The sequence below is a fragment of the Dromaius novaehollandiae genome, chromosome 14, assembly GCF_036370855.1.
Source record: "Dromaius novaehollandiae isolate bDroNov1 chromosome 14, bDroNov1.hap1, whole genome shotgun sequence".
NCBI classification, from domain to species: Eukaryota; Metazoa; Chordata; class Aves; order Casuariiformes; family Dromaiidae; genus Dromaius; species Dromaius novaehollandiae.
This window is the reverse complement of record NC_088111.1, coordinates 4,488,610-4,512,337: the sequence shown is the minus strand read 5'-3', so window position 1 is coordinate 4,512,337 and position 23,728 is coordinate 4,488,610. Positions and strand designations below refer to the sequence as shown.

Sequence of the window (23,728 nt, the reverse complement as noted above, 5' to 3'; positions counted from 1 at the left end):
TGAGGACTCACACTCTTGACAAACATCACAGGAAAGCCAGACAGCCTTCCTCTGAGCAACCATGGGAAACCCATCCAGCTCTTCCACCTGCACAGTTGGCCCCTCCTTCCCTCACCTGGTGTGGGTGGCCGCTCGACCAGCATGCTCAGTGGGATGTTCTCATCCTCTGAGAAGCTGCTGTCTTGGTTGGGTTCAAAATCCTCCTCAGCCGCCATGCTCTCCATGAGCTTGCTGACTGCTCCTCCTTTCCCTCGGTTCTGCAGAAGAGCGAGCAGCATGTCAGTGGGATGTCAAGAGGCAACAGTTTGTCCCCATCTCACCTTCCTCCAGCAACAAATAACTTGAGGATGTTGAGACAAACTCATTTTCATCCCCAGCCATGTTAATCACTGCAGAGAGTTAAGGAGGCATATCCCAAACTGCCTTTTGGCTGCAAAAAAACCTTTGGTTTTCTGGGTTTCTTCCCAAGCTTTACTGACAGCTGAGCAACAGCCCTTTCACACATCCTAGCTGCATCTGACTCCTGGACATTACAAGAGATGCTGAGAAGCCAGCCGTAGCGCTGCTCTGTATTCGCCACCTCTTTGTCTTTACAAAACAGGTAGCAAACACTGGTCATATTTCTTCTAAAAGTCCTGCAATCTGTTTCTTGCTGTTATGCGTGGACAATAACCACTACCCTCAGAAATCATGCGAAAAATTTGCAGCAATGTGTTTTATGAGAGAAGACAGGCCACAGTAATGGAGGAGAAACCAGTGGTGACCTGGCATGGATCAGATCACTCAGTGGTGAACAGAGCAACTCCATCATCATCTCCTGACTCTCTGCTGTCCTTGAAGGCTTCCCTCCACCCCTGTAATGGCCTTAGAGAAAATCCTGTCTGCACATTAATTTGGGGGATGAAATCGAGCTAACACCAAATGGTGGAGGTATGTACCCGCTGTTAGCCTTCCTTGGAGTTTAGGCTTCTCAAACCAGCATTTTTGCCTCTAAAGCACATAGTGAGGCCTGTGTGTATGTATTTTTCCTTCTCACATCGCAACAGGCCAGGAAAAGAGCAGGGCTCTACTGGCCAGCTCCAGCTGGCCCCAGCCTAGAACCAGCCCCTCACCTCTTTCTTCACCTCCTTGGCTTTCACCTTGGCTTTGCTCTTCTTGGTGGAGCCCAGGGCATTTGCCAGGCTGACTCGGACATCAGATGGGGAGCTAGGGATGCCAGGAGGTGACATGGATGAGGAGGAGGAGCAGCAGGGTGCTTCTTTACCCTTCTTCCGCTGCTAAGAGAAAAAATAAAATACCTCCCATCAGTAAAGAGACAGGATTAGTAAAGATCACGGTCCAGGGAGAGGTGAAAGGTGGAGCAAAGGAGGCTGTAAGCAGGTAGGATGACATTCGGCCAGCTATCAGTTCACTGACTGCACCACACCCTACATCTCCCAGCTCTGCATTTAGGGCTCACACATTCCAGCAAGAGCTCTTCATTACCCCAGAGAGCAACTCCTGTACATCAAACTTTCCCTCAAGGAGCTCCGAGAAAATCCCAGCTGGCCTCATGTCACAGCTTGTCTAATTCTCCCCACAACCAGCGCTCCCCAGTAACTCTGTCAGGAGCCGAACAGGAGCTAAAGGGAGCCAATCCTTCAGCCAAGCTGAAGAACCAGCAATTAGGGGGAGACCACTGCCACTACCGGCCAGACACGGCCCTCGGAAGACACCATATATAAAAGATGAACAGCCTTAAGGGCTAGCCTACCGGGCCACAGCTCAGCAAGCCGACAAGGCTGTGACTGGAGAGTGGGAGAGCGTTTTCACACAGGTTTTAAGGCAGGATTTCCACTCTGGGCAATCCAGGCAGGGTGGATTTGGGACACAGAGGGTGCCACGACAACCTGCCCTACTCAAACACAACAGGCTTTTAATCCCTGTGAGTCAGACCCAAGCCTGAGAGCTCCTCTGGGCGTACAGGGGGCTGGTGGGGGGGAACAAGGGACACCCAAACAGCATCGCGGTAACGGCTGAGACAGGCTCAACTCTCCTCTTCCCTAGCGGAGTTAATTGCCCTCCCTTCACCCTGAACTTCCAAGAGCCCCACTGCTCCATGCCCACCCTGCCAACATGGTCCTCACCTTGCTTAGGTCCTTCCTCTCCTTCCCCTTGCTGCTGTCCTTTTTGGGGCTCATGGGTGCCCCCTTCCCACAGCGCCCAGGCTTGGAGACAGGAGTGGAGCTGGTGGGTGCCGCAGGGGTCAGCATGGTTGAGGACATGGTGGCATCGTGGAGGAAGATCCGCTCACTCCGGCGCCGGTTCCACAGGTCATCATCGCTAGCCTCCAACCCAAACTCAAAGCTCAAGTCCTTGGGGGACTTGAATTTCTTCAGCTTGCGGCCTTTCTCAGCCCCAAGCTTGGCCTTGTCGGCGCTCCCGGATCCAGAGTCCAGGCTGCCTGGGGCCTGGCTCGGTGGGATGCTGCTTGAGTCCAATGGTCCCTTCTTCCCCCGCAGCAGCCCTGAGGGCGATTTCTTCCTGATCTTGATCTCGCTCTCCGAGTCAGTGTACTCAAACTCCGTCCCTAAACACACAGGATTTAACCATCAGCCAAGGCTCCGTCTGGGCCACATCCAGCTGGAGGCTTTTGGGCTTTGTGGGAGATGTCATGCCTGTTCCACGGCACTATTGATGCCCCCCCCCAATCCCAACATCCCTCAGATCTGCGTTTCCACTCTCAAAAAACCCCACTGATTTTCCCAAAGATGAGGCTCTCCTGCCCCAAACCAGAGCCCATCCATTCAGGCAGTGTGGTTCAGGATGTTCCCTGAGTTAATTTTCTCCCTTCTGCCACACCAAAACCCTGCAGGGAAGCTCATAAGATAAAGATTAACTAATATCTCCCCCTCCACAAAAAGATGTTGTTCGGCTGAAGCAAAATACAAACCCCGCACGCTGAGCCTTCCTCCCCTCCTGTGTGGGGGTCCTCTCCTGCCTCACCTTTGTTTCAGGAGAATGATCTCTTTAATGAATTAAGTAAACTCAGACTTCAAGCATATTTTTTCCCATTGGCCAACAGACACCAAAGAGCTTTTTATTGGCTAAAGTAATTGCCTTAAAGTCAAGAGAGGTAAATGATCTTTTGTCTGTGGCAGATGGAAATCCCCTCATGCTGGCCTCAGCTCAGCATCACTGGCACGGCAGTACCCAGCAGCCTGAAATACTGTAGTAATGCCAAGGTGTTCACCGCCTTCAGTGTTTCCCCTCCCCAGAACCCAATGAAGGAGAGCAGGATCACATGTTTCCAGGGACAGAAGGGAAACTGAGGCACAGAGGCCATACCCAGTGCCCACACCCCCAGCTATTGGGCAGCAACATGGGCAGGTGGCAAAGGTGCCTTCAGCTGTGGCTCAGCGTGCATGGGAACTGTGCTTTCAGACAGATACAAACATAGCCGGAAATAAACTTGTCCAAGGTCATGCAGTAAGTGTGGGTCAGAGCAAGCAACTGAGCCCAGATTTTCTAAATCTGTTTACTTCCCAGGGTGTTGGACTTCACGGCATGGCAGAGCACCTCTGAGGAGGTGTGGAAACATCCTCAGAACCTGGTTCTCCCTCTCCAAAAAACAGCATCAGCCAAAGGTCTCTCACATGCCCTCCTCTACCCTGCGACAGACTTGCTCTCTCTGCACACGTATGTGCAACTTCACATTCAGACTAACCAGGTCTGAAATCAGACCTTGCTCCATGCTGGGGAGGTGACAGGAGGAGTCCAGAGCTGCAAGAGCATACAAGCCTGGCTTATTTGTTAAAACAAGCAGCAGCTACAGGCATTGGCTAACAGAAACCTTTCTCAAGCCCAACACTGAACAGGCCCTGCTGTGATAACCACTGCTTGCAGGAGACCCTTGAGAGAGGCCATACAGGACCAAACAGCATTCACATGGGTGAATAAAAATGTACAAGGCACAGACATGGAGGGAAAGCATCTTCTCTCAGTCCTCTCTGAAACACTGCAGGAACCTGCATTCATTTTCCACCCAAATCTCTTCCCCTGAGATAGCCCCAGCGTGAACAGGAAAAGAGCAGGCCTGCAGAAATCGAAGCTGGCAATGTTCAAGGTGAAAAACCCACTGAAAATTACAACACTCTTTCTCTTTTCTCCCTCTGCCACATGAGATAATTTCTAGATGCTTCCAGTTTCAAGGAGGGCAGGTTATGAGACGAAGCCATGATAAATTCTTAACAGAGGTTGTTGGAACAAGTTGGCAAAAGCCTAATATAGCAAGGAAACAGTGCTAAAACAAGCCCGGCTCCCTAGGAAGACATCATTTTCCATTCTGAGGCATGCTATAAATTCCATTATCATTTAATAAATATTAATAGAGAATTTATAAATGAAGGCCATGTAGATCTGACTTGGAACCACGTCACCCAGGGGCACTTGTGCAGCAAGGCATGGGGAGGGAAAGAAGTGAAACTCCCGTTACTTGTAACACAGTGAAACCGAGAGAGGGGTGGAGACACACAGTCTGGCACAGCATGCCAAGGAAGGAACTCTTGGTTTGAGTATCGCTTGCTGGACTCTGTGGGGAAGCCGGAGGGGCGGGCAGACTGAAGGGGGTTTTCCTCCTGCTTGGGTGTCTCTGCTTCTCTTGGGTGTCTAAGATCAGCTGTGTTTAGCACGTGCCTCCTTCCCCAAAACCCAGCAGCACTTCATTGCCTGCAGCACTCTGTCCAGGGGGACACCGTATCCCATCACTGCCTTTGCAGTACACGCCGGGCATGTTAGTGGTTTGCCAGCTAGGAAAAGAGGAAGCTTTGAGGAAGCCACTGGCAATTGCCCCTAGGGAAGCCATGGCTGCAGCTGCTAAACATGGCCTAGCTGTGGCAAGACTGGTTCTTGCTTTCTTGCTAGCAATTCCCTCCTTCACCATCAGGACCAAGTGGCCAAAAAGGAAAGAACGTGAAGGACAGCGTCTGGGCAACAACCTGTTTTCTTGCAGCACAACTGGTGCCAACATTAACCATGCAACTCACCCATCAGGCTCTGCCGCTCCTCCTTCTTCTTCGCCTTCTGCTTGGCCTCCAGCTGGACGATGGAAAGCGGAGGGGGAACGATGGGGCTGGGCATCGCGCTGGCGGCAAACCTCGCTAGCAGGCCCAGGCCACTCTCATCAAGGGCAGGCGACGAAAGTCTGTCAGTGCCGTCCGTCCCATAGTCCTCTGCTTCCTCCTCTTCCTCTTCGTCCTCTTCTTCTTCCTCCTCTGAGCTAGAATCTAGCACGCAGAAAAGAGGGAGACCATTACAAATCTCACGGGGCTGCGCGTCAGCCACTCTTCCACCCCGAACCGCTTGCTCTCCTGCTGCTCTGTGCTCACCCAAGCAGCACTGAGCCATTCATGAGCTAAGTTACAAGACGTTGGCCATGGACACCCACGAATCTTTGCAGCCACGTAGCTGGTATCATCCTGCCTACCACCACCCTTGCAGGGCCCCAGCAACACAGGGTACGGCAACGAGGACCCATCCAAGGCAAGGGAGGGAAGAGCAGGCTGCTGGCAGAGCTTTGAAAAGGAAGCCAGACGCCCCTTCCCCGCGGTTTTCAGGAGGAATTAAAAGCTTAACTCCTTTGAAAATCCCAACCTTGGAGCTGTGGGATTCCCCTCCCGCCCACCACCTCCTCCTGCGTTATGAAATCCAATAGTGTAATCTGAATCGGAGATCAGCATGGAAGGGGAATACCAGAGACTGGCCTGTGCCATGGCGAGAGGCAAGGAGGACACAGAGAGGAGAAGGGACAGGAGGCAAAAATGCAAGGAGCAGGGAGAAAAAAATAACTGAAAGCAATGGATTTGGAATGCGTCAGAGGGAAAAATCATATCTGCAGATGAAGGGACACAAAGGGAGAAGAATGAGACTTGCTAGAGGCAGGCTTCGGCAGGGAGTTTTGGAGCTGGCAACAAGGAGGAGCGTCTAAACACCTTGCCTCAAAACTCTCCAGGCCTTTCAGCTCCCTCTCCACGGCTCAGGTGAGCAAAGCCCAGCTCAGGAAAAGCAGGACGAGCTGCCCACAGCCCAAAGTCTGATGCTGGCAAGGAAACCAGCCTTGCAGCCTGCCTGGGCTGGCACATGCAGAAAGCAGTGGGCCGGGATTTTCCTTTACGGTGTGCGTACAGCAGGTATGCGGGGGGATGCTCCAAAAGGGGTATCTCCCTTCCCAAGAGTCTGTCATCAGCTCAGAGGCAATTAATTTTAACATCTCATCCAGTTAGTGCTGGTGAGCGAGAATCGTTATACAAATGTGTATAGACCTCACACACACATATACACACACACATATGAGCACATATACATATATATACACACATATATACATACAAATATATATAACTACTAAATTGCAAAAAGTGGGTCTGGAAAACATACTTCATTTCTCCTGAAATTGAGGGCTTAAGTAGGATCATGAAGGATACCGGAAAATTTCCACCGCTAGCAGGAGCACTGCTCTCCCCGCCTGAGCCTGCCTGTCAGCTCCCTGCCACCGCTATCCCCCAGTCGGAAAGCCGGCCAAATGAGAAACCAGATCCCTTCAAAATGAGCTGGAATGAACAGGAAAATCCTTTTCTTTTCACTTGTGCCCTCTGGGATAGATGAAAATGTTCTCAACAGTTGGTTGTTCAAAAAAATACAATAACACAAGTGTTATTTTTCCTCTTTGGATTATTTTTCCATGACATTAGAAATAATAGGAATATCAAAAAACGGTGTTATCATTCTTGGATTTTACCAATTGAAGTAATGGCCAGCTTTTGGGGGGTTTTTTTGTTTTGTTTTGTTTTGTTTTTCAACAAGGAGAGTTTATTTCCATAGTACACGTCAGATAACAACAAATACTGATTTTTTACTGCATAAATATCCCTTCCCCATTTCAGTTGCTCTGACTGGTTCCTCATGATATAAAAATGCTACTAAACCTACAGTCCCTTCAGTAAATACCAAAAAATCCATCCCTCTTCACTCCTTGCATAAAAAACACAAGCCAAAAAAAACCAAACCCAGGATCAAATTAGGATGAGACTCCTTCCTCTAACGGACAGCAGAGAAAAGGGGACACAACTGCTACTTCTCTACCACATTTTGCCAAAATTAAAACATGCCCAGATGAACTTCTCTATTCTGAGACGCAGAAACCACCTGCCTGGAAAGCAGCAAAACCATGTGAGTTTGGTGCTAACGGGGCACTGCCACAGCCGTCAAACCAGATGGTGGCCCAGCTAAAGCGGCTCTTTTTCACTCAAATGCAGGATGTCCCAATTATGCCCATATTTCTGCAGGCCGTGGCACAACAGCAAAGCTGCCCATCACCACCGCAGCTAGAGCCGCCCCCTCATCCAGCTATTTGGCCAACACCCAAGGGGTACGGAGGCCTCCGCTGCCTCTTTCCTGCCAAATATCTTTTAAGGCCAAGCTCCGGGGAGACTTCTGCAAGCCCAAACCTTCCCTTCACCCTCTGCCTCCGGGATGCAGGAGGCTGACGCCACTCTGCACCGCGCCGTGCCTGCCCCTTGCACACGCTCAGCCCCGGCACCGGGATGCCCAACGCTCTCCAAGCATCTCCTTCGCTTCCAAAACTCAAACCGCTTTCAGGAGAGACCCTCGGCGAGCATCCCCGCAGAGCACGCTCGGCCTCGGCCCTACCGTCTCTCCTCCCGCGCCTCGATGCGGCTCTTCCACAGCTGCCAACACGATTTTGCACATGCTGGGGCACAAGCGTAGCAAACAGCGACAGTATTTCAAATGCACCAAGGTAAAGCAGATTTAAAAACCACGATGAAAGCAGCTATTACTCACGCTATGGAAAATATACGATACAATAATGCGCCTGGCAGTTATTCTAACCTCTTTCAAATATACGGTGTCACATTATGGGAAGACAGCTGAAGATTGTCTCTTGTCAGCATTTTTACCAAAACACTTATAATTTTATCTGCATGAGATTCAATTTGCAGCCTGAAAAACACATTTTAACGTGCTCGCAGCCTTCACCCACGTATCCAGCCTCCTCCACCTCTTGCTACCGCTGCTTTACACACCCAGCGTGTCCCTGCTCCTCGTCCTCCTGATTTTCCATGGGAGGAAATCTACCAAATTAAACAATAAGAACACACCTGGGGCTCATCTCAGAACCCACACGCTTCTCAACTAAATCCCCAAATCTAAGTTTATGGTGGAAAATAAGCTGTTATGCTGATCTATAGCCACTTGCACGGCTTCTTGGAGAGACCCGTGATACCTGTATTTAATCTGAAGCAGGAGATTTACTCCTACTGCAGCCAGACTATGTAGGGGCTTAAAATGAAGCATGCACAGATGCTTCATTTTGAAGCCTCAATTTTTTCTCCTGCAAAGGTGATTTTTGGTTAACAATGGACTGAAAAAACATCGAAAAAAGATTTTTTCTTCAACCGTAGTTATATAAACACCGAGCACAGGTAAAAAGAAAACATTTAAAATCACAAATCTCTTTTCTAACTGACATTTTTAAGAGCACGTATATGTGTGTATATACCCATACATGCAATCACACATGTACAAACAACTCTATAGCAAAAAAACAAAATTCATGCTTAAATACTACTGATGCCAGATAAACTGGAGCCAATAAAGATTTTATTAATAAAATATTTACCTGCATTAAATTCAGAACAAAAAAGAACCGCAAACGCTAAACTTTCTCTTTGTTTTTAACAACTAAGCTGCCACAGGATTTTACTGTAGGAGAGCAGTAAATGAAGAAGATTTGTTAATGATGAACAGAAACTGGTTAAGCAATTTGGTTTTCAGAGACTGATGTAACACGATGGATTGAGGAGGGTGTGGAGAGGAAAGGCTTGGGGAGGGGGGGAGTAAAGACACACACTTAAAAGATTCATTTCACATTATAAAAAAAATAGCATGATTTTCTCATAATGCCAAGCAGGCCTACAGCATACAAAGCAGGCTAAGTACAGGCAGACTTTAGACAGCTAGTGGGTCCTTGACATCTGATTTGTTTGATCTGTCCAAATTCTGGAGGTTCTTTCTTTTCAAATGTGCGAATTTAAGGTTGCACCTCTTTTGTCAAACACACCCAATTCTCATCATTTGAAGATTTTTTCCCCCATATGTGCTGTGCTGCTGACTCCAGAAGTACTTTTTCTTATTAAAAAAATCAAAAATTTTGCAAGAATTACAGAGGATCAACTGTGTAGGGCAACAGTTACTTTTCACTGGTTTTACTTGGGGATAAATCATCCTCCAAGTCAGTGAAAGGTGGTGTTAATTTTTTAAGGAAAACAGAGTAGAGAGGGGAAGGAAGTCTTCAGTCTAGAAAAATTTGTGGTAGCATAATCTTGATGGCTTTCAAAGCTCCTATGAGTTTTTGGCCCACAGAAGCAGCTTTCTCTCCAGCTCATTGGGGTGAAACACCATGAGCTTTGTTCATTATCAGAATGGTCTGCAAGAAAGCAGCATGCTCCTGCCTCTTCTATCTCAAACCAGATGAAAACAGGTCTTCCCGCAACTACTGCTACATCTGACAAAGATCAGCATGGCTACGACCCAGCTAATTATCCTGATACCAGAGCAGTCTGCATTGAGGCCCAGCAACCTCTAAGGGATGCGGCAGCACCCTTGCAGGCAACGCCACGGCTTCCCATCTCGGCTCCACCTGTAAACCCTTCCCTTTGCTGGGCTAAGGGGTTCTGCAAAAGAAGGTGTGCAAGCAGTAAAGCATTTCTGGAGTCCTCAAGCACGCACACTCAAGCATATCCTCCATGCGAGATTCTTCATGGACAGAGGAAAATCAAAAGCGGACAGCAATCATCTTCAAAATTAATATAACCGAGAGAATGCAAAGAGCTACGTGTCATTATTCATGGAGGTAACATCGAAACATCTGAGGCTGACAGATGACATAAAGAAAAGTTATTTTGCCTACCTACATAACAATGGTCAAGGTTCAGGTTCATGGCTAGTGACCCTCGCTGAGAAGTGTCTGCCCTACAACCAGCCAACCACTTTGCTTCTTTAGTGCAGCGTGAGAGCAAATGCAAGAGACCGACACAGACATTCAAAGCATCATGGATAGGGGCAGGGGTGAAAGGGTTGGTCAAGCAGCTGCAAGGAGAAAGCGAGCACTTCTAGAAAAGCTGAGGTTATTAATCGGTTTAGTATCAGGGAAAGCCATTAGAAACCCTATTACCCAAATATCCCTTCAAGTAATGCTTCTGAGAGAGAACAAAAAAAAAAAATCATTTGCAGAAAAAACAAAACTGTAATCAATAATCCCTCCCGGCCTCCCCCTTCGTGCCCACCTCCCATCCCAGGAGGTCTTTGGTTTCCCCACCACTAAATGATAGCCCAGAGGCATTTACAAAGCATTGCCCCATTTGTCCCAGATTCCCCGTCCTCCTCCCACCTCCCCTCCCCTCCCCAGACTTTACCCCACAAAACTGTGATTTTCTTTTTTTTTAAGCAGACAGATTACTTGAAAAATAGACAGAGCCAATTAGGGACAAGTTACCTATCTGCTTACCTGGTGCAAAACCAAAAAACAAACCCCCCAAAACCCTCAAGAACTTGGAACTAAAAGGGATTGATATCCTCAAAATTTCCAACAGCAGCAAAAAAAAAAAGCAAAAACAAAGAAAAGATGCAGAAAGGAGCAGGGAAGGGAAGAGATGTCAAGTCGAATGGAAGTTAACACAGACTCTTCAGGGAAACGTGGAAATCTCACCCTTAGAGGAAATCCACTATCCCCAGAACATTTTGGGTTCTCTAAGCAATAAATTTAATTTTTTTGAAAGATGTATATCTCTCTTTTGGATTTCCTTTTAAATGCATTGATGGGTCCAGCCCAGAAACACATCAAACCAAATCAGCGTTCTGTATCTTTCTGCTGCGCTTGCTAATTTTGCTTAGCTTAAATTATCTTTCTTGGGAAACTGGGTTTGGAGGGAGGAAAAAAACCCAAACAGGTGCATGTAAGAGATTAAGATAAAAAAAAAAAGAAAAAAGAGAGAGAGAAAAACTATCCTGCCCTGTCTTGTATTAACAGCTGTCTGAGCAGTGTGAAACGCTACAAGGCTTTCGCTGTGCTACATCCAGATTTGCCGTGTAACTTAAACGATAACAACCGGGGATGCTCTTGCTTAGCATTCAGCCCAGACGAGCTACCTTCTTTTGGGAGCCGAGGGCTCATTAAAATGACCTTTCCCCACAATTATTATTTAATGAGTGCGCTCTAAAACAGAAACCCCTTGTGCCTCTGGAGGGAAAAGTCTCAAGTAATCTCTTTTCCCACTGAAGTACTAATGACAAGCTGACAAAAAAAAAAGCCATAAGGAAAAAAACTGGGGTGAGGCTGGGGGAGGGAAAGTGCCGAGTCAAATTTAAGGCAGTAACTGCCACATCCTTGGACACTGCGGGTTACGCCTGGGCATGTGGGGGGAAAAAAAAATCACCCCCCAAAAAAGAGGCTTTAAATATGCACTTTAGAAAATGAAGATAGAAAATCTCCGGCTTTCAAATAGCGGAGGCCTTGCGCTTCACGTCCACCCGGAGCCGCGGGGAGGACTGCGCCTGCCTCCACGGAGCCAACAGCGGGAACAAACCGGGAAAAAAAGAGAGAAAAAAAACAGGATGAACGACACAAAAAAAACGAAATTAAGAGAGCGAGGGGGTGGGGCAGAGAGAGGCCTAGGCTTTAATCCTGACAAAGGCAGCGAAGGACAGTTGCTAGCAGGGATATTTGAATAATAGAGAGCACCCAAGACTAGGTTAATTCCAGTTCTACTCGTGGGGAGCGGGAGCAGGAGGGGGATGCAGAGCAGGATGGAGTGAAGCGGCAACCTAGTCGCCTAATAAGAGACACAGCAAGAGAGACAAGGTACACAGGTTTAGTTAAAAATGAACTCGGTATGTTTAATAAAGCTTGGTATACCAAATTGCAGTACAAACATCAAGTCACACGGCCACACGACAGTATCCCGGTATTAAAAAAAAAAAAAAGAAAAAAGAAAAAAAAAAGGAGAAAGATAAACAACAAAATAAAAAGCTCCTTCTAAATCTCTAAAAAGGCCCATGCCAAAATAAAATAATAAGAATAAAAATAATAAGAATAATAAAAATAATAAGAATAATAATATGGTGGTGGTGGCAGCAAGGAAGAAAGTGAGGGGAAAAACTGAAGGGAGGAAGGGGAACAGGAAAGCAGGGGAGAGGTGCACACTAAAACCCAGTCGATATAAAAGCTCTCAAAGAGCCAGCCGGTAATAATATCACAATGATACAGGTACAAAAAGGATAAAAAATAAAAGCCGGGCTGATAAAGCAGGCTACGCTGCCAAGAACAAAGATGGCCGCCCTCGCTCCGACCATCAAAATGGCTGACCCGGCCCGCCAGGCCCCTGGCTCGCCCTGGCTGCCCCGGGCCCGCCCGCTCGCGCACGCCGCCGCCGCCACGGGAGAGGGGCGCGCCGGGGGTCGCGTGTGCTATAAGCTAGTAACCTTGATCGAACGAGTCCTCCGAGGAGTCGCTGAAGGAAGATCCCGCCTCGGCCTCCCGCAGCAGCAAGCAAAAGGGCTGCTTCCGGCCCGCGGCCGGCTTCGGCTTGAGAGTCCGCCCGGCCGAGAGCCCGCGGGCGGCCGCCTTGAGGCCGCCGGCCGCCTTGCCGCCCTTCCTGGCCGCCGCGCTGTAGAGGCCGGGCGGCCTGGGCTTGGAGCCGGACGGGGACTGCGCCGGCCACTCGTCCCTCAGCGATCCCTCCTCCTCCTCCTCCTCCGAGTCCGTATCTGCGGTCAGAGCGGGGGGAAGAGCGTTAAAGCGGCCGACGGGGGCGGTTTTCGGGGGGTGCCGGTGCACTGGGTGGCCGAGCGGCTTTCGACCGGGGCGGGGAGGTGGCAGGAGCCGAAAAATACAGAAATTTGTATGCCAACAGCCTTCTCTCGGTTTGAAATAAACACTCTCCACCTAGGCCAGGCGGCTGCCGCCCTTCCTCGTTTTACGGTAGGATTCGAGGGGTGCTTCAGGCTTAAGGATGGAAAACTGAGGTAGGAGTTGCCGTTCGGAAGATGCCCATCGAAAGTGCAGCGATGCCAACAGCTGGGCCATGGATTTGCTTTACTCTTAACTATGGTTACGCTAAAATACTCTGACCTAAACCCCCTTTTACACATGGATCACTCTCCCAAAGGGTTTTTGCCTCAGGCAGCCAGACAAGCAAGGGCAGCATGGGCGACATCTGCTAAGCAGGCAACGCACGCAACTCCAAACAAACAGCCCTGGCCATTGTCAGGAGTGAGACCTTTGGTGGGTGCAACAAAGAAAGGTACACCGAGAAGTAGCGAGACCAAGTCATTCCTCCATGAGCTGAGGATTCCCTAAGCTGACAAACCCCATGGGTGCCGAGAAGTTGTCCAGTGCTTCCCTCCTGAGTTGGAGGAGTGGAACAAAAAATGTATGGTACCCATGGATCCAGTAAAAGCGGGTATGAGCTGTTACATCCCAGCTCGTGAACACACCGTTAACACCACAGTGCTGCGGGCATTACAGCAGGGACTGTCACGGCTTGTGAGCAGCAGCAGATGCTCTCCAATGTCGGTCCAGGTCAGGCACCGCTCTCCACTTCTCTCGCGTTGGTTTTGGAAAGGGAGGAACAAGGAGTGGCAGTTTAGGAGGCCCAAAGCCTAAATCCACAAACGACCTGGGGCACTTAACTTGTGTTAAAATCAGTGGGAATCACTCAGCCCACTCTTTGGATCTATGCCAAAGATTTTCAAGGGCTCCAGCTAAAAAGTCATGAGGTTAGGATGAGGCGGAAGGATTTGGCACTAGTCCCACTTCTCCTCCTCCACAGGAAGAAGCCTACCAGTCATGGAGATGCTGCCATATGCTCAACCTGCCCTCCCAAATCCATCATGCTTGGGTGACCACATGACTGGCTAAAGCCCTTCCATTGCTTGAAGTTGTACACAGTTGAAAAGCCTGGTACCAATGCTGAGCCATTTCACAGAGTAAGTTCTTCAGTAGTGATTACCTGCCTGCACTAAGGGGCACATTCCTACACTGCTCACGTACAGGCGGACTTGTTGGAGGGACGGTGGGGTTCAGACAACAGCTCCTCTAGATCTGGGAGGCAGTTTTTGGTCTTGAAACCACAGCACCAAGTGCAAGTGCACTGCAAAAACTCTCTCTGCCAAGAGCCAACGCTTCCAGCTGCAACGCTGGCTTGTGCCCCCTCTCCAGCCACGGCCCTGCTCCCCTCTCCAGAAGCTATAGAGCTCCCTGTTTAGGAGCCATAGGGTTGTTCCTGGATGAGAAACACATTCAAGAGCAGAACAGATGGATGGTTTGTACATCACCGCCAGCCAAAGGTTGAATGATGTGTTCAAGTCCAGTGGACACAATGGCTCTTATTTTGCCAAGTAAATGGCTAATTTCATGCCAAACATTTGTTCAGTTGGAAAATCACTAGCTCATCATCCTCCCCATTAATGAAGTTTCTAAACTGGTGTTGCATGGGGACATACATTTGTTATAATCGCAAATACCTCGTAAGTGTTTCAACATGGGACTTACGTAGCTGCAAGCAAAGGAAAAGATATGGATTTAAGTGAGCTAAGACAATTAAACAACGAAGCCTCAGATCATAAACTCCAAGTCCCTAACACACTCTGTGCCCCATCTTCTGCCTGAACCATTAAAGACCAAGTCATCTGTTTTTCCTAGCATCCTCCTTGCTCTCCCAGGGATGAAGGGCAGCACACACAGCACATTTAAGTGCTATCGTTTCAGCAGACGCTCCTCTCCACTGTCCTAATAGCAGCATCTCATCATCATGCCCACATCATGAGCTCTGGAAACAGGTCACCCATGGCAGGTCTACCCCAGGCACACTCAGACTGTCAGCCAATGAAGGCCGTATTGGCACAGTTGGCACTGAAGGACATTCACCACCACATTTTCTTAAATACATTTAGCACCTGACACCCAGAAGGCTCCTACCACAGATGGAGAACACAATTAATGGCCTCTTTCTCATATCACAAGTCGACTGCTTGGTCCTACCACCTTCCCAACACTGTCTGCAAGTCAGGTTTTTCCTTCCTTAATAGGGATCGCTAACACTGCTTGGTTCCCACATCCAGGATCCTCCACCTCGGGTGCACTTGGGGTTCAGAAGGGAGGACTATGGCAATCAATACACAGGATGCTGGTGTGGAGATGAACCCCAGTGTGACAGGTGGGAAGGCTGAGCATAGCCAGCTAGGAACCAAACAATAAGAAACCGAAGCCAGACACTGAAGAAGGGCAGGAGGATGCTTGCAAACATCAGTGACTCCTAGCAAGCTTTTTCTTCTCTAGCTGCCTCCATGGCATGATCCTATGGCTAATCCTACCCAAGTCACCAAGGACCTCGAAAATCAACTACAAAACACTTCTGGAGCAGAGGCTCTGAGTTCTCTTCTGGCAGGTAGATGGAGAGTGTTTACTCCCACTGAAAGCAAGGATGTGGGCAACTTCATTTTTAAAACATTTTTCCTCACTGACCATCAGTACAACACTGGCCAGGGAGAGACACGCTAATGTCAGCTATCTCTTGGACAGCAATTTGAGTGGACCCTGGGCAACACACACTCACCCCAAAGACACACTGGCATTGATTAGTCACAAAGGAGATCATTTGTCACAGAGCAAAAACAAGCCCATCTCCAAGACCCGTTCCAAGTGGCCAGAAACCCCTGCCACAAGCCCCCATGACAGATCGCGCGATAAGAAGAGATAAAAGAGGGGTTACTTACTATAGGAGTAGCTGCTAACTTCAGATATTGCTGGTGAATGGGAAACCTTGAGCTGATTTTTGACTTTTAACCCCACCTCCATCTTCTTCATTTTGGCAGCCACTTTGTTTTTACCTTCCTTGGTGGTTTTAAGAGACAGGCCCAGGTTCTTGGCCAGATTCTTCTTCTCCTCCTTGCTCGGCAGAGCCTCATGGGGTGGGAGGTACCTGCCACCACCTCCGCTCGTTTTTGGCTTCCCCCCAGAGCTATCGGCAAACTTGAAGGGGGATTTGAGCTTGTCTTGTTTGGTGAGCGACAAGGCCTTGTCGAGCTTGCTGGCCAGCTGCTCCTGATCTGATGGCACCTTTTTCTTCTTGAGCTTTAACTGCCAAGGGGAAAGAAAGGGACAGTGATGAATACAGAGCAGATACTGTGGGAGACCCTACGGATTTTACAAGCTCTGATTTCAGTCTCTTGTGCATGCCAATTAATAAGGTCTCGAAAGGAAGGACTTAACCCCCAAGGCTGCCATAATCAGCCAAGGCACTGGGGAGGAAGAGGAGGGAGATGCCAGAGAGCAGTGCAGCTTCACCCCTGTCGAGCATTACAAGATTGACTTAGAAAAATTGAGTTTTCTTTCAAAAGAAATATATCCACAGAACAACATGTTCTTGAGGGATTTTTTTTCTCATCACCTTCTGGATTTTAGGATATGTTTGGGCCAGTTTTGCAAGCTTTTCTCTAAGTCATAAGGATTAAAAGTCTTCCTTACCCAAAACCCTCAACCAAATAAAGATTTGCACATAACCAACCAGCTCCAGGGGCTGGATGCCAAAAAGAGCCAAATATGTCTCAACAAGAGCATCAGGACCGCTGTGTTATACACAGGGCTGTTACACTCTTCCATGTTTTCTTGATCCTTCAATAATGCAAATATACTTTACATGTGCTACAACTAGATAACACCAGCTCTAACACAATACTTTGCCCGTATGATTTCATCATTAGCTTAAAAGTCTGGTAAATATCTCATTACTTTGACAGGAGCAGAAGAAAACCCTGCATTTAGAAAGCAAGGTTGTACTCCCTTTCCTCCCTCACCTCATAAGTTAGTCCCGCTCTGCTCTCTCAACATTCAAAGGAGTAAGGCAAGCACTGCTCTGGATTCAGAGCTAGTGCATCACTGCGATGCTCTGGCTGGCTTGAAGGTATTTGCCTCTCTCTGTTGCCTACTGAAGAGGTCCAACCTCTGTAAGCCAATGCTAGCCTTTGCACGCACCCCTCCACAGCACAGAGTCCTCCCATGAGGAGCTTCTAGACATGCGAGGACTGAGCGCAAAGGCTCTAAGGTCTGGAGGAGTTATCCAATGCAATCCAACACCAGCAAAGCAGGGAAGAGATCGGCTTTCTGCCTGCAGCTCTGCATCCCCCACGAGGGAGGGCACTGACCTCATTTGAGAAGCTGGGAGTTGCATCGTGCTCTTCCCAGCTCTGGTTTCTCCCTTTCATCTTGCCACTGCTGCTCTCCACATCGTCATCCTCCTCCGGGAGGGCCCCTTTGTGCCTCTTCTTCATGCCCTCACCAGTCTCGGAGTCTTCGGAGAGCAACAAGGACTTGCTCAGTCTGCAAGCCAAGCACAGGATGGGTCAAGGTGGGGGGCTTTCCTCCCTGTGATCCCCACCAAGCTCAAAAGTGAGGTTAAATGCCTCCTAAGGTAGCAGGGATCCTCAACAGGAGCCAAGTCCATTGTGGAGTGACGGCCATTTGGACAAGCTGAGGGTCTGACCCTTGTTTTCCACTGAACGGGAGAGCCAACAAGCCCTTCTTTTGCACACTCTCGGCTATCAGCATAGACGAGGTTAGCTGAAACCAGAGACCGGCAAGGTGGCCTCTGAAAGGAAGCAGCTGGCATCTTGAGAAAAAGCCACTGAAAAGTGCCCAGTTTGGTACAGAGCGGCAGGGGGAAGAACGGACAGCTGAGCTGGTCCTGCAGGTCTTTTTCCACCTCTGCTTTCATGGACTCTCTAGGTGCAGAGGGAGATTCCCGGGTCCCAGGGAGGTGCCGCACCACCCAGACTCTTGCTCTGGTCACTCAGGTATGAGCAAGGAGGTGGTAACCCAGCAGAGCTGAAAGGAACCAGCACACAGGGTGGCTGGGAGGGGACAAGGGCACTGGGGGGACTGGCTTGCACAAAGGACGGCAATCCGCCTTACGAGCCTGGCCCCTCTGTAAGAGATGTTTGTGGTCTGCATCTTTGGTCTCTCTCCAGGATTTAGGGGGAAAGGAGAGGGTAAATAAATAAAAAATAATAAAAAAAAAAGTAGGTGAGACTAGAAGCACATTTTTCGCTGCTCCCCAGCAGTGTCCAGCAACTAGCTGAAGGATCAACACCTTGAGACCTCTACCAAGCCTCTGTTAAATGCTTTCATATGCCATCTCCTTCGTGCTAAGCCTGCTGGCCCCGGTCAGACTACCACTATGAAGCTGCTGACACAGAGCAGCCTCCTCAGCTTCCAAGCGTCTCCCCTCCCCTCCATCTCTCTGCTGACCTCTGCAGACAGCTGAACCAACACCTCAGGTCCTTCACGCTGGCTGAGGGTGCACCTCCGTTTCCCACGCCAGGTTGCTCTAGCATTCCCACGGCACGGGGACGGGCACATACGACACATGCACGCACACATGCACAATTCCAGCCGCCTCTCAATGCCTCCAGCCTTTCCAGGCACCCAGATCAGAGAAGCAAAATACAGAACCACCAAGAGGACAGATTTTCAGAAGCATGTGGTCAGTGGGAGCCGGGGACCTGAATCTAATTTGTGGTCTTGAAAGAACATTTGAAAAAACATGTAACACGCATGGAGGCAGCTTGGAGGTGCCTTCCCTTTGGAGAGACTTGGCCATCTACGGATGGTTATATGGCCAACTGTGTTGTGATCCAGGCACCCAAACAAGAGCAGCTGGACTTGCAAAAAAGAAAAAAGCAGAAGAGTGAATGATCCAGACACTTGATAAAGAGAGATCAGGCCAAGCCAACTCCCACTGATTAAGGGAACAGCAGAAGACAGCAGAAACACAGCAGAAAGGCCCTAAAAAAGTTAACCTGAAACAGCTCTGTCCTTCCAATTTGTGACATCAGCTTCCTTGCTATCAGCTTTACAGTGCCCACTTGCACTACCTGCTCTCCCAAACGCACACCAAGAGATGCTCCCTGACACCAAGAGCTTGCCTGTAGGTCCCTGCCCAGCCGGCTGCTCCGTAAAACCTCACCACTGCTCAACTCAGCCTGCCCTACTGGCATCCACCACCACAGACACGTGCTCTACCAGTGGGGAGGGAGGAGGCTGGCACCGTATTCCCGCTGCAGGGATGCACTCATGTTAAATGCACACGCTTCCGCAACACCACGGCTGCCAGAGACCGGCCTGCCAACACAACGCCACGGCAGGGCCCGCTGCATCCGAGTTGCTCTCCCCAAGCAGGACCCTGTGCAGCGACCCTGCCATTTTCCCATCTTCCCCAAATTCCAGCCTTACTTTCCACTCTTGCTGTCACTCTTCCCTCTCTCCTTAATGGGCGACAGAGCGCTTGATCCAAGTTTCCTCTTCCTGGGCCTTCCAGGGCCTCTTCTCGCCAAGCTTCTACTTTTCTCGTCATGCTTTTCCCTTTAAAAAAACCACACGCTTCACTGTTAACCAAGGCAACAAAAAAAAGCAAAGAAAAAAAAAACCAAAATCAAATTTTGCAACCAAAAAGCAAAACAAACAGGAAAAAAAAATAAGGCAAATAAATCCAAAAGGAAGAAAAAGGGGAAAAAATTAAAAGAAAGCAAGCAAGAACGGGAGCCAGCCCAGAACCTTCGCCTGCTACCAAACTGCTAAACTGAGCTGCTGAAGCCAAGGTTGTCTCTAATACGGTCTCCCAGCTGCATTCACCAGTCATCAGGTTGTCACGTCACATAGCCTAGGAGTGTGTTGTGCAAAGCTCTGCTGGCCCGTACTGGGAGGAGAGGAGACAGGGAGGGATGGAGGGATGGTTTCTCTCCTGGACCGAGAGGCAGTGGAAGCGCCTGGCTGGAAAGAAAAAGACCAAGCGAATGGCCTGCGACTTACTCGGAGTCCCTGCGTCGTTGCAGCTTCACCAGCTCTCGCTGCTTCTCCTTGTACCGCCGCTGCAGCTCCGCCAGCCTCATCCTGTAGTCCAGCTCCATCGCGTCCATGTTCTCGATGGCTGATTTGATGGAGTACAGCTGGGGTGGGGAGGCAAGACAAGCACAGAGGGTCAGAGTGTGTCCAGGCCTCTGCCTAGATCAGGGTGGTGCACGCAGGGCTGCTCCTGCCCTGGCAAAGGCCTGCTGGATGGGCTCCAACTCTGCATGCATACAGGGAGGACCCAGGCCTGCTCCTGCACAGCTAATCTGGGGGGTGGCTGGGTCAGGGACAGCAGCACAGAGCAGTGGGGAGTAAAGACAGGAGCTAGCAATGGGTGGCTGAAGTAGTATCTAAAGCTTCACTCTCATCCTGCAGCTCAGATGCAAACCAGGCAGGGAAATCCCTCCACACTTGCAGTGGAGCAGAGCACCCTCACCCACATTGAGCACAGCCCTAGAGTGGTACCCGAGCGAAACCAGCCAAGCAAAGATGTTCTGTGGCTTAGGGATAGGATGGTATCAGGTTTGAGAGTGAACAATCCTGGGAAACGACCTGCAGAATAAAATTAACCCATGAAGTCTCTTCTCCCTTACTTAAAAACTCAGATCAAAATATTCCCAGTCTTGGAACCTTTAGTTGCTGGGTACAAAAGAATTTGCCAATCTCTCCCCACAGAGAAGAACTGAGAATTAAAAACAACAAAAAAACCCTCCCACCACTATCTTTATTTATCCCCCTGCCAAAGCAGTAACATATGAGTTCCTGCTGGCTTTGTATTACAAATACCGCTTCTAGGGCTCCAGCGGGTCCTGCTGAGATCAGTGGTGCTGATTCACAAACAAAGGAAGAAGCAAAATCACATCACATTGACTCCTGCCCCGCTACAAACGCAGAGAGAAGCAATGTCTCACTTTGCTGAACGCAAAAGGGCAACACAAGCCGGGTGGTAAACTGTGGCTGGAAGAGTGAGCTGCGGTGAGCAGATGCACCATGGCTTTTCAAGCTCAACCACACGAAGAGCTACTTACGGGTTCATCCTTCTTCTGCATCCAGCTGTACTTTTTGTTGGGATTCAGCTCTCGAGGCAGCCGGATGGTTTTCAGACTTTCCATAAAGGGGGTGGAAAGTACTTCCATGAGCATGTGGGTGCTGGCAGCCAGCAAACTCTCCAGCGTTGGCCGGACAGGGAAACTCTCTGGACCTGCTGCAAAGGACAGGAGAAAGGCTATAGAGGTTCACCCTCCAAAATTGCCTCTCCAAGGGGCACAAGGAGAGGCTGATGACGTGTTCTGGGCCATGGTAGCTCAGCTAGCCTCCCTGCTGCCTTTGAGGCCCACCTGAGATCTTCCCTTGTACCCAGCCATGGTGCAACTGGCAGATCCCCCAGCATCCTGCATCGGGAAGTTACTGGATGGCGAGATCTTTTCAGGATCTGCCAAGCTCTTATTGGAAAGCACCATCTGAAGCTACTGGGGCCTCTTGTGCCAAACTCCGACAGACTCTGGACTCAGTGCCTGCCAGAGGGGTGTTAACCTGGCAGAACTAGACGAGTGGGCCTTCGTTTCCGCTCTGCATACCATAAACTGTCTAGACATGGAGAGCGCCTTTGGAAGAGGAAAGCAGTCCAGAAGCCACACACATCTCAACCTACTGCAGCAAAAACCCTGCTCCAACGCTATCCAAAGTCTAGTGACTCGTGCAGTTCAGGGCATGGCTCCTCGCCGTCCGGCTGAGGTTGCGAGACACCCCAGCTGTGTTTCTGCTCCTCTGCCCACGTAGAGAGGGCAAGGGGCTGTACATAGGGAGACTCAACTCAGCCCAAGGCTGACCAGACTGCGCACTCACAACTTACTTTGCATTTCTTGCTTCCGCTTCTCCAGCTCCATCTCTGCAATTTCACTCAGCAAAGTGATCCCTTGCAGGAAGGAGTGCTCCAAAGCCTGGTCAGGTAACACCTCCATCTTCACCTGGGACGGAGTGACGCTGGCAGTAGTCAGCAAGGAACAAGCCTGAGGCATCTCTGTGGCAGCCACCAAAGCATTCATCCCAGCCAGCGGATCGCCCGGTTTGATGTCCAGAGCTGGGATTTGGCAAGAGATCGCCTCGTCTGTGTAGGAAGGGATCTCCGGCCCCTGCTCCCCCTCCTCGGGGGGCAGGCTGGGAAACTCCCTCCCCCGGGGCACATCACTGCTCTGCAGATCCATGGATACAGAGGCCTCCTCCCGCTGGGCCGTCAAATCTATCTCAGGCGGCTCGCTCTCCGCGTGCACGAGCGAGCCGTCGTAGTCCACGTGCATGGAGCAGGTTTCTGCTCCACTCCCAGCCTCTGCCTGGGCCTCTGCCTCTGCCGGGCAGGCCACAACCTGGTAAGGGGGCGGGCAGCTCTGGAGGTCTTCCTGGTCCTGCTCCATAGCACCCAGGGCTTCACCTTGATGCAACAGGAGATTGCAATTGTCCACATTCTGCACTGGGACGGCTGTGGAGGTGGAAATATTCAGAGTCCCCATGTCCTGCTCACACATGCCTTCTTGACTTTCCTCCATCTGCACCTCTGATTTCACCCTCTCTTCCAAGGACTCCTCTTCTGCTGCTGCTTGGATGGGCTCTAGCATTTTGGACGGAGACAGGTGGATGGGCTTGACCTCGGGAGAAAGCTCCATGTGCTCAGAGCCTTCAGCAGGCAGTGGGACGTCAGGAGCCAGGCCATCTGCATCAGATGCTGCGGTGGGCTGGAGGAGGTAGGGATAGTGTCTTCCGAAGGAGGGAGGCAGAGACTGGAATGGGTATCCCGGGGGGATCTCTGCAAGACATAGAAGGGACAGGCTGTATAATGGCTGGATCTCCAAGGCACCTTCTTTCTCACTAAGGCATAGGGATGGCTTCCCTTTGTTTCCATCATCTCTCAAACTCTTCCCCTTCTCAAGTAGCAGCTGCTTTGAGCACCTCTCTCCTGGTTAAGATGCCACCCTCTTCCTCAGGCAGCAGCAGCACCCAACAGGTCCCTTCTGCACATTTCCAACACTCTCCTATGACAAGAGGGGGATTTGCTTCCTGCATCCTTCTCACCGAGACTTCAGCCCTGGAGGAAGTGACCCAGGCTCAACCCACGGGAAGAAGAGAGCCCACAGCCCCAGGTGCCCCTGTGACCCAGGCATTCACCCCAGTCCATCACACCTCCTCCTGGTCCTTGCCTCTCCCCTGCCTTTTAGAGGAGCTACATGGTTTTCTCTAGGGGAAGGGTTGGAAGCAGGAAAGAGCCGAGGAGAAAAAGGGAGCCAGGCACAAACACACTGGGACTCTGCCAAAGCAGGGCTCTCTTACCTGGGAACAAGGCCTGAAAGGGACCAGCAGCCTCTTTTTCCAGCTCCAGGTCTTTCTTCTCCATGGTCTCGGGCGCCTCTTCCTTTGGAGGGATGGCAGGGGCAGGGGGTGGAGAGGCGGGGGGCGGACTGGAAGGATGGGAGCTGGGGGTGGCGGGGTAGGAGTAGGCTGGCTGCGAAGGTGGCTCCTCCATCTTTTGGATCACCTCAGCTTTGAGCACAGACACGGGTGAGGCCCTGGGAGAGAGGGGAGGTGGACTCACAGCCTTGCTGTAGGACGTGGAGGCGCTGGGAGACAGCACGGGTGGCTTTCGGTGCACCAGTCCCGGGGCAGAGGAGGAAAGGCCTGATTTGGCACTGTCCAGGCTCCGTTTCGTCACCTTCTCTTCCATGTCTGCGCGCTGCTCATTTGCCTTCAACCTTTCCTGCGGCAAGAACAGAGCAAAAG

At 50.2% G+C, this 23,728-nt stretch overlaps 1 protein-coding gene across 5 annotated transcripts in view; it reads right to left on the bottom strand.

The window, feature by feature from the left end:
* Positions 1-23,728, bottom strand: part of TNRC18 (trinucleotide repeat containing 18) — a 55,152-nt gene that overhangs the window by 8,502 nt on the left and 22,922 nt on the right. For 2 of the 5 annotated variants that reach the window (XM_064520153.1, XM_064520154.1), the window contains exons 9-20: positions 23,282-23,705; positions 21,813-22,760; positions 20,989-21,164; positions 19,922-20,058; positions 19,346-19,474; positions 17,260-17,434; positions 15,832-16,195; positions 12,538-12,822; positions 5,025-5,264; positions 2,127-2,569; positions 1,113-1,277; positions 116-257 (exon numbers count right to left, since the gene is read on the bottom strand). In XM_064520153.1, coding sequence (XP_064376223.1) covers positions 116-257; positions 1,113-1,277; positions 2,127-2,569; positions 5,025-5,264; positions 12,538-12,822; positions 15,832-16,195; positions 17,260-17,434; positions 19,346-19,474; positions 19,922-20,058; positions 20,989-21,164; positions 21,813-22,760; positions 23,282-23,705 — 3,628 coding nt within the window. The remainder of the gene's footprint in view (positions 1-115; positions 258-1,112; positions 1,278-2,126; positions 2,570-5,024; positions 5,265-12,537; positions 12,823-15,831; positions 16,196-17,259; positions 17,435-19,345; positions 19,475-19,921; positions 20,059-20,988; positions 21,165-21,812; positions 22,761-23,281; positions 23,706-23,728) is intronic. The other 3 variants (XM_064520155.1, XM_064520156.1, XM_064520157.1) reach the window with 3 other exon arrangements.